A 15,432-nucleotide genomic window follows, 5' to 3' on the forward strand; every position below is an offset into this window, starting at 1 on the left:
TATATGTTCTGCCAATTATAAAGTGTATAAACATCCATAATCTAAACACTATTTTTAGATTAGATGTATTTTGATTGAATGCATTTCATACCCTTGTACTTTGAATATTTAATTACTAGCTCCAATTCTCCAGTATCAATTATCCAGCAGGCTGGACAAATTCCAGGTGCTAGGTCGACTAACATTTCTTTGTATAGTTATTAATTTTCAGGCTGAAGCAGCACAAAATATTTGGAATTTATAGCAGCATATCCGCCAACACGAAAGTGTGTCACTATGCTCTGAAAAAAGTAAAAAAAACCATTATTTTGGACTTCTGGATAAAAATTTTAACTGGCATCTAGATTTTTTTGCGATTTGTGCAGCCCTGTGTTATTCAGTATTCAATTCTCCATAATCTGAACACTATTTTGACATTAAATTTTCTTTGATTGAATATATTTTATGCCTTGATTGTACTATGTGGATTCGGTTACTAGCTTCAGTTCTCCAGTTTGATTAGTTACTTCTGGATATATTATCATTAGGCAGATCTATGTTTTGCTGAATGCCAGTACACATTGCCACTCTACTCTCATTCTATTCTAATGTTATTGACAAGCCACTGCCTGAATTAGCAGCTCTGGACCATATGCCACTTAACCCTGTCCTGTAAATGTGCCCGTAATCATTGACTGAATAAAGAAAATCGTTCCTATAGTTTCATCTCATGATACAAGCAGAACAATTTTAATACCCTATATGACAGATAAGTTATATAGAGTATAAACAAAGATTGACCGTTTATTTTACTGTGATAAGAGAGTTTAATTAAATATTTTCTATTTAATGGCTAAACTTTGATTTTTCAGCTGTTTAAGTTTTATCTTTATTTTTACATGGATCAATGCATTTTCAAATTGAATATTCATTTCAAATTCCAATGATTAACAAAAAATTACTAATGCAGTACGATTAATTTCTTAACAGCCCGAAGCAACTTCTGATCAAATTTCGGAACATAGCAGCAGCACAAATCAAAGTGATAAAACAGATTCCTCATGTGAGTTTTTATTTTATCTTAGCTGTACAAAATGAAATTTGGGACTATTTTTCTTGTTATTCAATTAATGATGAATATTGAGTTCTTTCACTGAGTTCAAGTTTTTGTCTCTGAATTTAACATTTTAGTATCTCCGGTGAAAGATCTACCGAATGTTGATGGCACAGGAATCGAGCAGAAAAATGAGTCTTGTCATTCTGAGCCATCAGCAGTCTGTGCTTCATCAATCAGGTTAGTTATGAAAGACATAAATTTAAAGCATTCATGGTGATACATTTATCTATTCAACACAATTTTTAACTACTAATAAACCACACATGCACCTCGTACATATTATTCTAACGAACCTCTAACGAATTGCTACATGTGGGAATGTGCGTGTACGTGAAGTTTGTTTTTGTGTAATGTTATGGGTAGTGCTGCCATCTGCCACCAGTTTTTCCAACCATGATTGAATAATTTATCGTTGTAGACCTGTTGTTCACAATTTTTAACTGGGATACATTATAATTTATCTATAAAAAATAGATATTTCAATTTAAATTTTATTCCCTTACAGTTCGCAAGTTTCTCATAGGAATACATTTCCAAGGCCACCGATTAAACGGCCTCCAAGTGGACCACCACCACCTCCTGTGCCTAGGGTATGTAATTTATATTGGTAGAAAAAATAAAATGTATAAATTTTTTGTGTTACTGTGTATGTATAGTCATTACTGCATGTTTTTGTATGTTAGAAAAGATGTGAATTTTTTAAAGTTTCCTACTTATTCACTGTTGTGAATTGAAATTGCTACAATAGTTTAAATATCTTGTAATAGATTTGTTCAGAAAAATCAATTTCAATAATGTTTCGCCACAAATTTCTAGTGTGTGTACTGTAAAGGGGGAAGATAAATTTTCATGAATATTAATGTTTTCTGGTGATACTTAATTATTGAAATCAAGATCATATCCATATTTGAAGCATGTACAAGACAACATAATTTGAACAGTGATAAATTCTCGGATAAAAAAATTAGGTCTGTTAAACTCTTTTTAAATTAACGAAATCAGCCAGACAACCAATCTTATTGTTTGATGATTCTTGGCCAACTACATCTTTCTAGATGTGAAGCGCTGGTGATGGGGAAGTGTCGGGAAATGAACTCTTATATTGACAAAGGCCCTTTGTCCAAAAAAGTCTTTCAATTGAGAATGGCCGCAGAGAAACCTCATTAATTACTTTCATCCTTCTTATAGCAGGATTGGACACAAGGTGTAAAATATTTGTCAGCTACTATTATCTATTACTTAACCGTACTGCACCCTCATAAACCCTCATAAACATATGCTGCACCCTCATAAACATATGCTGCACCCTCATAAACATTGTTCTGCAAGATTTCTGACTAATTGATATATGCAGGAACGTGTGTGGATACGAGTGGTGCTAAAATATTCATGTTGTCAGAGTTGGTGCTTGTTTGTACTGCCATCTGTGTCTTCAATCGTTTACTATCTTCATTTTGAAATATAGAATTTCTATATGTTAAAATATATTTGACTGAAGTAGTGTGTAAAAGACCCTAATAACGGGCCTGCTCAAGAGTATAATGAGAACTGGCTTTAATTACAAATTTGAGGTATCGCATTCAGTTGAATCTGGATTTTTACAATTCAGTGCGTAAATATTTTGTGAAAGTTATTTTCAGTATTATTTTTAAGTTATTTTATCTTATTTTGCAGCCTCAGAGTCAAGAAGCAGTTACTGTTGAAGAATATGAGGTCCCCATCAGTCACCCATTAGAAGTTACACCATGTGCATCATCTCCCAATAAAATTTTGCCTTTGAATGTAGCTCAGGAAATCAATTCGTATAAAGCTCAGTTGAATCACTCTCCCAAACAAACTAATGGCATCGAAACAACCGGTGAGAACTATGTTTTTTATTCTATCAATAAATTATGCATGTGATGCCTCATGCATAATTAACTCAGTGATTAAATCAGCAATTCAATTAATGCAATGATATAGCAATTTTGGAATTTCAGTGTGAGAAAAAATTTTAAATTTTGTGTTGAATGTAACATCAAGATATGAATAGGCTGACCATTTTTCCTTGAGGCAAATACGGGAAAATACAGGACTTTGCCAATTGTCACCAAATTATGAGGAAATTGCCAATTAAATGGCACAAAACTGATAAAACTTTCTAAAATATCACAAATAGCTGTTTCAAATCCCCAAGTTTGAAAAGATTTTCAGAACAAGTTCATTTTTGTCGTAATTTTAGAATTCCGAATATTTTGTTTCTCATTAATTGATTGAAATATATTTTTCTAATCATCCACCAAACCTTTTCCCCTCAAGTGAATTAAAATGACTGCTACCCAGGGCCATCTTAAGAGTATCATGGGTCCCCAAGCCAAGTGATGTTTTTAGGCCCTACCTAGAAAAGGGTCTAGGTCAATTCGTCGCGCTCAACTTGTCGCGGGACAATTTGTCGCAGTCAATTTGTCGCAGTCAATTTGTCGCAGCGTCAATTCGTCGTGCTACAAACTCGACGCGGTACAAATTTGTCGCAGGCTCATTTTGTCGCAGTACAAATTTGTCGCAGGCTCATTTCGTTGCGTACAAATTTGTCGCAAGCTCATTTCATCGCGACAAATTTGAATTGCTTTAAAATTCATATGTTTGTTGTGATCTTATAAATAGGGTAGGTGCTTTAGGCGTAAAAAATGGAACTAATTTTTTTTCTCATTTATTGGAAATGTTCCCCCTTCCCCCTCTGTTTTAATTTTTAACAAATGAAGGAAAGTATTCATTGAAGTCATTAAATTTTTACCATATAAGCCGTATCTCTGTCGGGATTTCCATTTCTCGCAGTGAGGGATGTTAAAGAGCTCACCCAAATAAAAAATTGAGATCAAATAAATTTTTAAATTTTAATTTCCACCGTATAAGCCGCATTTCCCACTTCTTGTCGGGATTTGAGTCCCTGAGTACGGGTTTGAGTCCCTTATAAACGGAATGAATGGCGATTTTCAACCCCCCCCCCTCCTCCACCTCCTCAATGTTTCCTTCATGTCGGCACCTTTGACTGGCCAAGCATGCCGGAAGTGTTTGGTACTTGTGGGTTCTTGTCTTGATCTTGAAGTAGGAAATTTTGATTTCTGAATCATTTCTCTGGGTGCTCATACCCATTCCATAAAGTACCCTGGGCACCAACAGCACCTCTGTCTCTGACACCACTACAAATGTCAATCGATTTTTGATTTTTTTTCAACTCTAAAGTAACAACTCTCGAGTGAAAAGAATGAAATCAGACTTTTAATTAGATCGTTATTCTTCATGTACATGACACTCGAAATTAAAATTACAATATCAATTACATTAAAAAATTTAACTGCATATAAAAGTTCAATTATATTTGAAAATTCGGTTATAAAAATTTGAAATGTTAAATAATTGATTTTTGCTGTGATAAAATTTCAATATCAGGTGGAAAAATTTCGGTTTGTATGATATTCCCCAAATTACAGTGAGCCTATCTTTAACGGTAAATTTCTATCTGCCCCATGGGCTCGCCCCCCCCCCCTTCAAGAATCACCAACATTTACCATTACAGTATCTCCATAAGAACCTGAAATATTTAATTAATTAATAATTCAATTAAATTAATATTTAATTTTCACCGTATAAGCCGCACTTCCCGCTTTTGTTGGGATTTCTATTTCTCACAGCGAAGGGAGTTGAGCGCAGTTCAAGGATGGAAATGTACAGTGCATTATGAATGACGATTCGATGAAGTTTTCATAATGCCCACAGGATGAGCACCGACAGAGACAATGTAATCACCAATAAGAAAGATGATTATGGGTCAGTCGCATAGATATAATATAACCATTAATCTTATGTTTATAATCAGTCGCATATCTTTGGCTGGCTTGTTTGAATATTTTCACAAAGTTTTCATTAGCGTCTAAGCTTTGGGAACAAGGTTGGTGTGCTTAGTCTACATATTTCTGTTGGCATAAACATGGAATATTGTAAAACCAAACGTGGAAATGATATGTTGGTTTACGTGTGTGTTTAAAAGTTTTTTCCCCCATAATTCATGTTCCGAAATTATAAAAACTTTTAATGCAATTCAAAATGAATTAGACTATTATAAATTTTCTTTATTTGAGTTTTTTGTTGTATCTTAAAGAGAGATACAGGTTATACGGATGACAAAAAATAATGTAGTACTTTTTAAAATTAAATTGTTTGAATTCAATTTAAATTGCAATAAATTGAAATCTTCTACGTATCTTTAAAACAAAAGAAAAAAATTATGGTAGTTCAAAATACCATCACGTATTATTCTATAAATCATCGGGTTTTACTGCGATATTCACGTATATAAGTGTAAATAAAATGATACTCAAAGCACTGAAAATAAATAAAGGTTTAGATATTGTGGAGTGTTTATATGTACGATACAAATTGTTTTTAAAATTAAAATTATCCTAATAAATGTAGGCTATAATCAGAGGCGGATTTATAGTTTTCCCACCTGTGGGCTATTCAAACCTTGCCTTCCTTCTTCCTTTCTAATTCATGTTCTTGATCACCAATTACTTAATTTTGGTCACGCCCTTTCACTTGAACTTGTCATTTTGGGATAAAGCCCGCATATCCCCTCCCCACCTAGGAAATATACCTCTGAATATAATAATCTTACATTGTCTGTTAATGTTCATTCACTTGTATTGTAAGAAGAAATTTTTACTAATCGTTGACTGGAGCCGTAGACCAAGCACACCAGCCTTGTATCAAAAGCTTAGACGCTAATGAAAACTATGTGAAAATATTCAAACAAGCCAGCCAAAGATATGCGACTAGGCCCCCAGGTCGTGCGTTAAGACGGCAGTGCTGCAGAACATTTCGGTGAAATTCACTGGTCATGTTTACGTTTTATTTTTAAAAAAATCAATTTTACTCTCAACGTATAAGATGTTCAAGTGAATCTGTTAAATGAATATAATCATTCATAGTTACCTGTCAAATGCAAAAAGCAACAGGCTTTTGAGAAATGGCAATAAGCAAAAAATGTCATATTAATTTATATTATTTGCATAATATTATATTTGCATAATATTATATTTGCATAATATTATATTTGCATAATATTATATTTATATTATTTGCATAAGATTATATTTATATTATTTGCATAAGATTATATTTATATTATTTGCATAAGATTATATTTATATTATTTGCATAAGATTATATTTATATTATTTGCATAAGATTATATTTATATTATTTGCATAAGATTATATTTATATTATTTGCATAAGATTATATTTATATTATTTGCATAAGATTATATTTATATTATTTGCATAAGATTATATTTATATTATTTGCCTGATATTTTGTTACATTGAGAAATACGACCTCATTTAATGTTTCAAAATGCTTCAATTTGCTTTTTATTGAAGTACAATGCAATAACAAAGAAAAAAAACAGTAATCAATGTTTTTTAAGGTTTTGATCAATTTCAAAATAAATATGTGGTGTCTGAATAAACATAAAATATGTCTGGTGTGCTTTCGAAGTGTTGCCAATACGTGTTATATTCAGAGAAAATACAAATATATATTTCTGAAAATGTCAAGTCTATCTCAAGTTTTTGAGTTTTGAAAATTACCTATACCGATGTTTTTTGATGAAAATAATGAATTCAAGACACCCCCCAACTAAAAAGTTCAAACTGGGACATTTTTGCGAAAAAGCTTGAAGTCAGAAAAATGGGGAAAAACCCAGGGTTTTCCCAAGAAATATCGGATGTATGGTCACCCTAGATATGAGCATTGCAAATAAAATAGTAATAGCATAGTAATAGCAAATAGTGTTAATTACTCAACAGTTCTAGGGCCTGGGCTGTTCAGTTTAAAAGTGGCAATATAATTGAAGAAACTTTGAAATATTGCACTTGTGTTTAAAAAAAACAGGTATTCAACATTAGGCAAAGCTAGTATTGGTGTGTGGAGCACAAAAATGTGTTAATAGACGAATGTAGTTTGTGATTGAAGTTTAAATATTGCATGAGACAGCTGTTTATATTATACTTATTTTTAAAAGTTTTTTTGTAATCTAATTGAGAATTTTTTTTCCTCTTGACAGAAACATATGAAATCATTGAGCCTGTAAGTACAATTTTCTTTAATTGTTCTTAAATTGTGATTCTAAACCCATAGTAAAAACTTCGGGGGGGGGGGGAAGAAATCAAAATATACTCAATTTTATATGAGCATTGCATTGGTACAAATGACATAATTTGGCTCTAGTGGCTTCAATTGCAATCAAATCTTGATAAGTTGAATATGCAGTGCAGTGTGGCAACCAAAAAATTCAAGTTATTTCGAATTATTGGAAATGTCAATTTCAGAATGGGGGGAAAAGTAATTTATTAAAATAAAAGTGCTATTTATGAATATCATATTGGTAAAACATGTTAAACCACTGAAGATGAAGAAATTCGAAAAGATAAGTTATTTTTTAATTTAATCATATTTAATTATTGAATGAAAATATTTAGAAATAAACTAGACTTACATATTGTATTATAGAAATAGATGTATGCATGATACTTGTATATACTTTATTTATTATTCATTTCATTTATATAAGATTCATTTTCCATCAAAAAATGCTGTGATTTTTAACTTTGACTTTCTCATGAAAAGACAAAAAAAAATATATATATATCTTGCAATCAGTGCAAAAACTAATCCACTAAATGAATCTGCTAAATTCTATTGCTAAATATAATTTTTTAAATTCCTCTCCCAAAAACTTCGACTTAAAGGAAGAAAAGTCGAAGGAAAATTTTAACACTAAAATTCTTAAAAAGTTTGGAAGCTGAGTGAAAACTTCAATTTAAACAGATATTTGAGTTGTCAGAGTCTAACTTTTCAAGAATTGATCATACTATCACTTTAACTTGAAAGCTGTTGAGTAGAAACAAAAACTCTTAACACATTGCTTACAGAACTCATTTTTGATAGGGAAAGATAAGAAAAACTATTATTTTAATAGAAATTTGCTCTACAGAATATATGGGCTTGTCAATGACTAATTTTTTGAAGAGGTAACATGCCTCGTAATTGCCAGTGAGAGGGTTAAGGTTCATTCCACACAATAAAATTTTTTCACTGGTTGAAGTATTTCTGGGCAAACTTCAAAATGGTGATACTTACCTTCTCTGAATCTGATAAGTACATCATAGTGGCAAAATGATCACCTTAGATTGTTAGTAGGAATATTCCATCACGGGAAATATTTTAAGCATTCCAAGTTGAACAATGTTCAAGTAGGAAAAAACCATATCATAAATGAGGAACTTGGAGAAATTCTGTAAATGAAGTTATTGCAGTTCTTGTGCTCTTTGCATCTGATAGTACCCTAAATCAATGGCAATTGATACAGCGTAATTGCCACATGTATGCACATGCATGCAATCTCTGTTTAAGAGGTGATGGAGCACACTAGAATAAAGTCTACCATGAGTTCTAGACCACCTTATATATGATGGGCCATCTCAAGGTTATGTGCTCCTGGGCTAAGTGTTTTTTTGGAGGCCCTACCAGGGAAATTTATGCGCTCACTCTAGAAAATTTCAACGAGATCATGATGCCCCATGTCTTGCCAGGGCAGGGCAATGCGTTAAGATGGCACTGTGTATATGATAGTTCTATTTAACCATTCATACACATAAAATGTAATAAAAACATTGTAAGAAAAAGGGGTTACTTTACAAAGATGTATGATAGTGTATTGAAATAGATAAAATAATCATTGACTTGAGGAAATGGTGGGGGGACCAATCAAAGAAACTAAGATGTATTTTGAAGAGACATTTTTTTTTTTTTTGCTGGTCTAAACTTTTCTGCTTGGAATCAGAAGTAAGACTAGCAAAAAAATTTTCTGAAAACCTGTTTTATTCTTGCTTTGAATCACAATCATTTCTAATAGATTATTTGATAATGTAACTCTTAGATATTTATTTTTTCTTTTATATTTTCAGACTGAAGAAAACTATGAAGTTGTTCAAGGTATGGTGAAATGTTTTAATACCTTTAATCATAATTATTCTGCATATCAATTTCATTTTGCATCATAATAAATTATTGTGCACATTCACATAAGTAGAACAAAGTGTTGATTCAAAAGCTTGATAAAAAGCCTTTCTTAAACACATTTTGTTGGAGTATTAATGAGCTTTTACATAGCCAGTGGTCAGTCAGAGTCATGCCTCTGCCCCAAATGATCCAAAATTTTCAAAACATAACATTTTTAATTTATGGTAAGATATAGTATAGATTATGAGTACGATATTCATAGTATTGATTACTTTGTTTTATATAAGAACAAAAGTTTCAAAAATTTTGATTTGATTAACAAATGATGTCTCGCACTTCGAGTAGAAGTTTTAAAATTTTTAGAACAAATTTTTACTTGATGAACTGCTGATAGCCTGTAATATGAGTAGTATGAAAACCAAATAATTTTAGATGAACAATTAGTCAGAAATGGAGCTTCTTTTTTTTTTTTCCTTTGTCTGTTGAGCATCACATGATCACAACTAAAAAGCCGATGGTTTGTTTTCTCTCACTGTGGGCAATAGCATCTTAACGAGTTTAAGTACCAGGCTAGCTATTATTTTAGTGGAAGACAAAATTAAAAAATATATTGTGTACACAACTGTATTAATGAAACCCTTTAATAGTTTCAAGATGTTTGCTTTAAGCCCATTTGTTGAAAGGCCACTTCAGGAGTAATATTCATAGCAAAAGCTCATAAAAGACTGTCATGGCTTCGTGTAGATTAATGTCTGTCTCTCAAAGATGTGAAGCAGGGACTGTCCAGTCCTTCAATGTGCATTAATGCAAGCAGGGATTCCAAAGTGAAACCCCTTACTTTTCCGTATCATATTAGAAATACTCAAACCTTCAACACAAAATAAGTAAAAAATATTATTAAAATAAGTTAGCTAGCTTTATTGAAAAGAAACGTGGTGGAGGTCTAAGGTAGAACAGCTGTGAAACAAATCATTTGAGTATCCATCATTTACTATGGGAAAATTTGATTTGATATACAAGTGTTTTGGATTTCAACAATATGTTTGCACATTAAACCAAAGCTCTATCATACAGAATTGTAAGCAAGGACTCAACTTGCAGTTCCAGAAATGACCTATCAAAGAAGTTATTAGTATCATTAAAAGAGTAATTATAATTAGCATTTTGGTAAATCTATCTTCTTTTTCTAGGACCTCCAGTGCCTGTGAAACCACCAGAAAAACCAAACTTACCTCCACGTCTTCCTCACACATCTCTCAATATTCCACCTCCGCCACTGCCTCTGAAACCTAAAAAATTACAGGATTCTTTCTCGAATCACCAAGTAAGTGATGGTGTTCGATCTTTGAATAGGCAGAAGTTGCCCTCTGCTAGGCAAGATGATGATGCTGGTCATGACAACAATCATTCTGCTGGTATTATTGGGACGAGCATCCTTGGTTCGTTTCTGGGTAGAAGGAACTCTGGTTCATTGTCAAAGATTACTGCCAAGAGAAACAGTAATGATAGCATATTTTCTGTTGGCTTAAATGATGGTCTGTCATCGAGTGTGAATTCGGAGAAAGATGGTGAGTTAAATTAATTAAAAAAATGCTTTATAATTAATGACTTACCAGAAGTTGATCATTCGTAGCATTGTGTATGATAGGAAATTTTTTTACCTTGAAGGTCAAAAGTTTCATAAGTCAAACTTATTTAGTTGTGGCAGATAATCAAACTCACTAGAGCAAATGCTTTTTTGCCTCCTGTCAGAAATGACTGAGAAAATTGCTAGTTCTCATATTCCTATATGATATCAACACGAGTAGCTGTATGGGGTTTGATTTCACACACAATACAAGAAAGAATGTATTCCTATTTTTTTGTAGCCATGACCACTTCAACAAAAAACTGACATGAACGTTCAGCCATAGGATCCCGAAGATCAACCTCATTAACCTTTTCATCAATATGTACGAGATATCTTGCCTCCTTTAAGTGATATACCATCAGTACCACATAAAGAAGGTCTAAAACACTTCTATTTTAGCATTGACAAGCCCAGATACTTTGTAAGGTTCAGTACACAGATTCTCTTTTCAGCAAAACCTTTTTCCCACGTACCCTTACTTTGTACTTGTTGAAGAAAGTCTTCTTCCAAAGAAAGGGTCCCAAGGTGACTTTAAAAAATTTTGCAAAATTACCTCTGACCCTACTCATTTTTATATGCACAGAAATATGAAAAAAATCCTCCAGAATTATGGGTCACTCAAAAAAATATATATATATTGAACTCCAATGGAGGCCAAGAATGAATCCAAAATCCTGCAACCCTAGTCTTAGAATGTCATCGTTCAAGCATCATAAGGTCATGTACAGGACAGGTAGAGAAATAAAGAACTAATTTTTCTGGAAGAGAAAAGCTGGAGGGAAAGAGGAAAAATAATAGAGCCACAGAGTAGGAAAATTGTCAAAAGAATTTTTTCAAATATCTTGCCAAGAAGCATGAGAAGCGATGAGCAGCCAACTGTTGTAATTTTCATTTTTTGGGGCTTTATTAATTGCACACTGCTACTAATTTTTCAGTTTTTATGTGCTTCTGGGTGAAATGAATGTACTTGAATTTATTCATAATTTTTTTGTGAACGACACCTTTGGGACCCTTTCCTTGTCAGTTAAATGATGACATTTTAAAGTGGTTTTATTGATTTCTGCTGTGCCGCTTAAAGGGTTAAGACACCTTATTTTGGCAATGACAAGCCCAGAAATTTTGTGAAGCACACTTCACAAACATTTTTCATCCCCATGCGGATGAAAAATGTCAGCGATGCTCTTGAAAATTGGCGTATTCAAACTAGGGAGAGAATATATGTACAATGTGACAGTGTATCTCAGAACTCAACCACTAGAATGAGGGGTGATTTTATATCTCAAGAGAATTTTTCTTATAAAACTTGGAGTTGCAAATGACTTTCAATAGCATATTACCATGCAATTCAAGCCTATATGGCATCAAAAAATAAAGTCTCAATGTAAACGTGGTGATAGGGAAGAAAGGGTAAAATATTTGTACTTCCTACATATATAATTATATACCTTTTAGAGGGGTATACAAGATGATTTATCTCCCCCTCCAAAATTGTCAGTATTCCTGGAGAATTTTTCTCACGCTGCACTCCATGTATAAATTTTCCTTTGAGCACAGTTGCCTTATTTTGGTGACTGCTGAAGTATGGTAATGCACACATCTCTTGAATAAATGGGGTTTGACTCTGGGTCATATTGTAATAATTTTCTTAATGTGTAACTATCACACCTCTCATTTTAGTGGTTCTAGGCAACTGTATGATAGACAGCATTTTTCTTCTGGATTAATTGTGCTCAAAGTTGGGAGAAGAGCTTACATTTTTTTTGAAGAAAGCCTTGTTTAAATAATAACATTTCTAATAAGGATATGTGAAATTAGTCATTGCAGTGAAAGGGATGAAAAATATTTACTATAAAATCACTGTCATAAGTGCGAAGCCCGCTAGTATATTTATCAGATCTATCATTCTTTCTTCCTATGTATATTTTCTTCCTCATTCATAATTTTATATATTTTAAAGACTTGGACCATTGGCTCTTAACTAGGGGGAGAGACTTTGACTTTCAGACTCCTTGGAGGGGTGTGAAGTTGTCTATGAGCTTGGATGAGGAAATAATTAACTTATTGTTTTCACATTATGATGTGTATGAATATTCTGTGAAGGGGTCTGTGGCCATCTTATTGGCAAGAGGGGTATCTGGTTCTCTTATTGGCGCAATTGGTTGAGAACTCCTGCCTTAGATGCTCTTGTATTTGATTCAAACCAAAACATCAATTAAACTCTTATGCAGTTTTTTAATTTCAAAAAATAAAAATCAGTTTTATTTGCATTAAAACTTAATTTGTATCTATGGATGTCTATCATAAAAAAAACAATTTTACTTCTAGGATTTTTTACTGTTGGCAGCTCAGCTTTTATTAGTTGTACAATCAGCGTATCTACAGATAACATGAGACAGTCATCACCACCTAAGATTGATGATTCAAGTTAGTTCTGTTCCTTCCACTGTTATACAGTATTTCGTTTTCCCCTCTTCTAGTTTTATTACATATGATCTGTAGTGAATATATTTCCACTTCCATTCTTTTTTCAAGTTAGCTTAGAATATATGGTGTATGAATAGGAAATATATTAGCATTCAGAACATATGGTGGTGATTTATATAGATTGATCGCATTTATAATTAATAACTGAATCTGGCTATTCTTTTTTAACCACGTTTGTTCCATTTATATTCCTCCACCCCCCCCCCAAAAAAAAATTTCTAGAAATATAATTGCGATTTATGTAGTAGATTTTCATTTCTTTGTTCTGCTTGATTTCTTCAGATTAAATTATTCTTTTGTAATTTTCAGCTCAAAATTTTGCGACTCGTCCTCTGCCTCCAGTACCACAGACAGCTTTGAAAAGTGTTCAAAATAAGCAGGTATTTCTATTTGGTTTTTTTATACATCTATTAATAATGTAATGAAATGAACTGTATAATTTTGGGGAATTTTAGTTCTTTAGTGATATTAAAAAATCAGCCATTCTGATGTCTTAATCATGAGTGAAAAGAGGCTTGAAGGGCTTCAGAAGCATATGTATATATTGCGGCAACACTACACATAACAAGCAGTACACAGTAACAAACTTTACGTTAGGTTCACAACACGTGCATTATAACATGTATTAATTTTTATAAAATTCTTTAGAGGATTGTGATGGGGTGCATGTATGGTTTGTTATTGCAGAAGTTATTTTTTTTAATGTTTTGTAACATGTTTCAATAGGAATAGGTCTACATGTTTGCGTTTCGGGTAAAACTTAGATACCAAAATAAAGTATCCAATTAGCATGTGGGCGACGCTATACAATTACATATCGGATCAGTGAGCACTATCATTGATTGGTTGAATGAAAATGAATTGGAGAAACAGTGCATTAAAAATTCTAAGCATATGCACAGGGCTACGATTATGAAGGACGTTTTAAAATTATCCAAAGTCCTATAAAAAAAAATCTTCACCCATGATCTGACATTGGTCCATTCCTTGCAAAAGTGATAGTAATACCCAAATGATAACATTATTCATGATGCTAATAAGTAGCATTGACTGTATAACAATACTCAAAAGATGAGAGAAATTCATCGTTATAAAGAAGTGATCGTAGAATATATTAACACTATAAAAATTTCAAGATCAAAGAGTAATATTGTTATATGGGCGACTTTTTTTAAAAAATCATTGTAGAGGGTAATTATTACATAAAATTTTCACTGCATGTGTACTGACTTTCATCATGATTTTCTTACGATGATGTAGAGAAATTACAAAACTTATTCTTGAACTGCAAATAACTTATTCAAGGGTTGATAAAAATCTTTAAAAAAACTCTGTTTCAGATCTCTGTTACAAGTTTTCCTTGGTTCCATGAGATAGAACGAGAAGATGCAGAGCAAGAAATTCAAAACTTGGACTCCAGCGGAGCATTTTTAGTGAGACCCAGCAAACGAGCTGGAAAAGACAACCCATATGCTCTCACAGTTTTACACAACAGTAAAATCTTTCACCTGAACATAAGGTTGAGGTCTGATGAAACGTATGCATTAGGAAAAGAAAAAATGAAAGAAAAAGTATGTATAACCGCCGCATTTATATATATATAAACTAATTTATGAAAATTATATTGACTATATTTGTTGTAGCTCCTAATATTAATGTATTCTATGGTTTTTGAGACACTTTGAATAATATAATATGAACATTTGTTTTCTTCTAGACTTTTCCAACTGTAGCAGATTTGATCTCGTATCACCAGAGGGAACCTATATTGTTGACTAGTCGAGGAGAGAATGCAGGACAAACTATTCTTCGATTGTATCCAGAAAAATAGAATATTCATGTAATGTGTGTGTGTATATATGTATATGTGACAAACTAAAAGGATTTATTTCTTGATAGTGCTTTCACGAGTTTCGAAGAAAATATTTATGACATACAGAACAAGTCATAGAGCGCTATTGATAGCGATCTGTGTTGTCTCGAGACTATCATTGCAATTTAAAAAAATTACTTCTCATACAAACTGCTACAATGAAAATAATGTTCAACAATATGCTGTGTAACAATATTCTCTGACTATAATAATCTTTCTCACAATATTTTTCTCCGGTTTTGATCCACTTTCCATAGTGTTAGTATACTACCTATAATGATAAAT

At 32.4% G+C, this 15,432-nt stretch overlaps 1 protein-coding gene across 3 annotated transcripts in view; it reads left to right on the top strand.

The window, feature by feature from the left end:
- The window catches only part of LOC149083905 (uncharacterized), a 73,442-nt gene extending 58,218 nt beyond the window's left edge, over positions 1–15,224 (top strand). For 2 of the 3 annotated variants that reach the window (XM_089234276.1, XM_089234278.1), the window contains 11 exons: positions 970–1,042; positions 1,171–1,273; positions 1,602–1,686; positions 2,771–2,954; positions 7,203–7,225; positions 9,106–9,133; positions 10,351–10,728; positions 13,116–13,214; positions 13,584–13,654; positions 14,615–14,845; positions 14,992–15,224. In XM_089234276.1, coding sequence (XP_089090402.1) covers positions 970–1,042; positions 1,171–1,273; positions 1,602–1,686; positions 2,771–2,954; positions 7,203–7,225; positions 9,106–9,133; positions 10,351–10,728; positions 13,116–13,214; positions 13,584–13,654; positions 14,615–14,845; positions 14,992–15,105 — 1,389 coding nt within the window. In that variant the 3' untranslated portion in view covers positions 15,106–15,224. The remainder of the gene's footprint in view (positions 1–969; positions 1,043–1,170; positions 1,274–1,601; positions 1,687–2,770; positions 2,955–7,202; positions 7,226–9,105; positions 9,134–10,350; positions 10,729–13,115; positions 13,215–13,583; positions 13,655–14,614; positions 14,846–14,991) is intronic. The other variant, XM_089234277.1, reaches the window with a different exon arrangement.
- Positions 15,225–15,432: the final 208 nt, after the last annotated feature.

This window comes from Pholcus phalangioides, unplaced genomic scaffold, assembly GCF_987345545.1.
Source record: "Pholcus phalangioides strain wild (caught in Gottingen) unplaced genomic scaffold, Ppha-v1.0 ptg000008l_1, whole genome shotgun sequence".
In the NCBI taxonomy this organism is placed as follows: Eukaryota; Metazoa; Arthropoda; class Arachnida; order Araneae; family Pholcidae; genus Pholcus; species Pholcus phalangioides.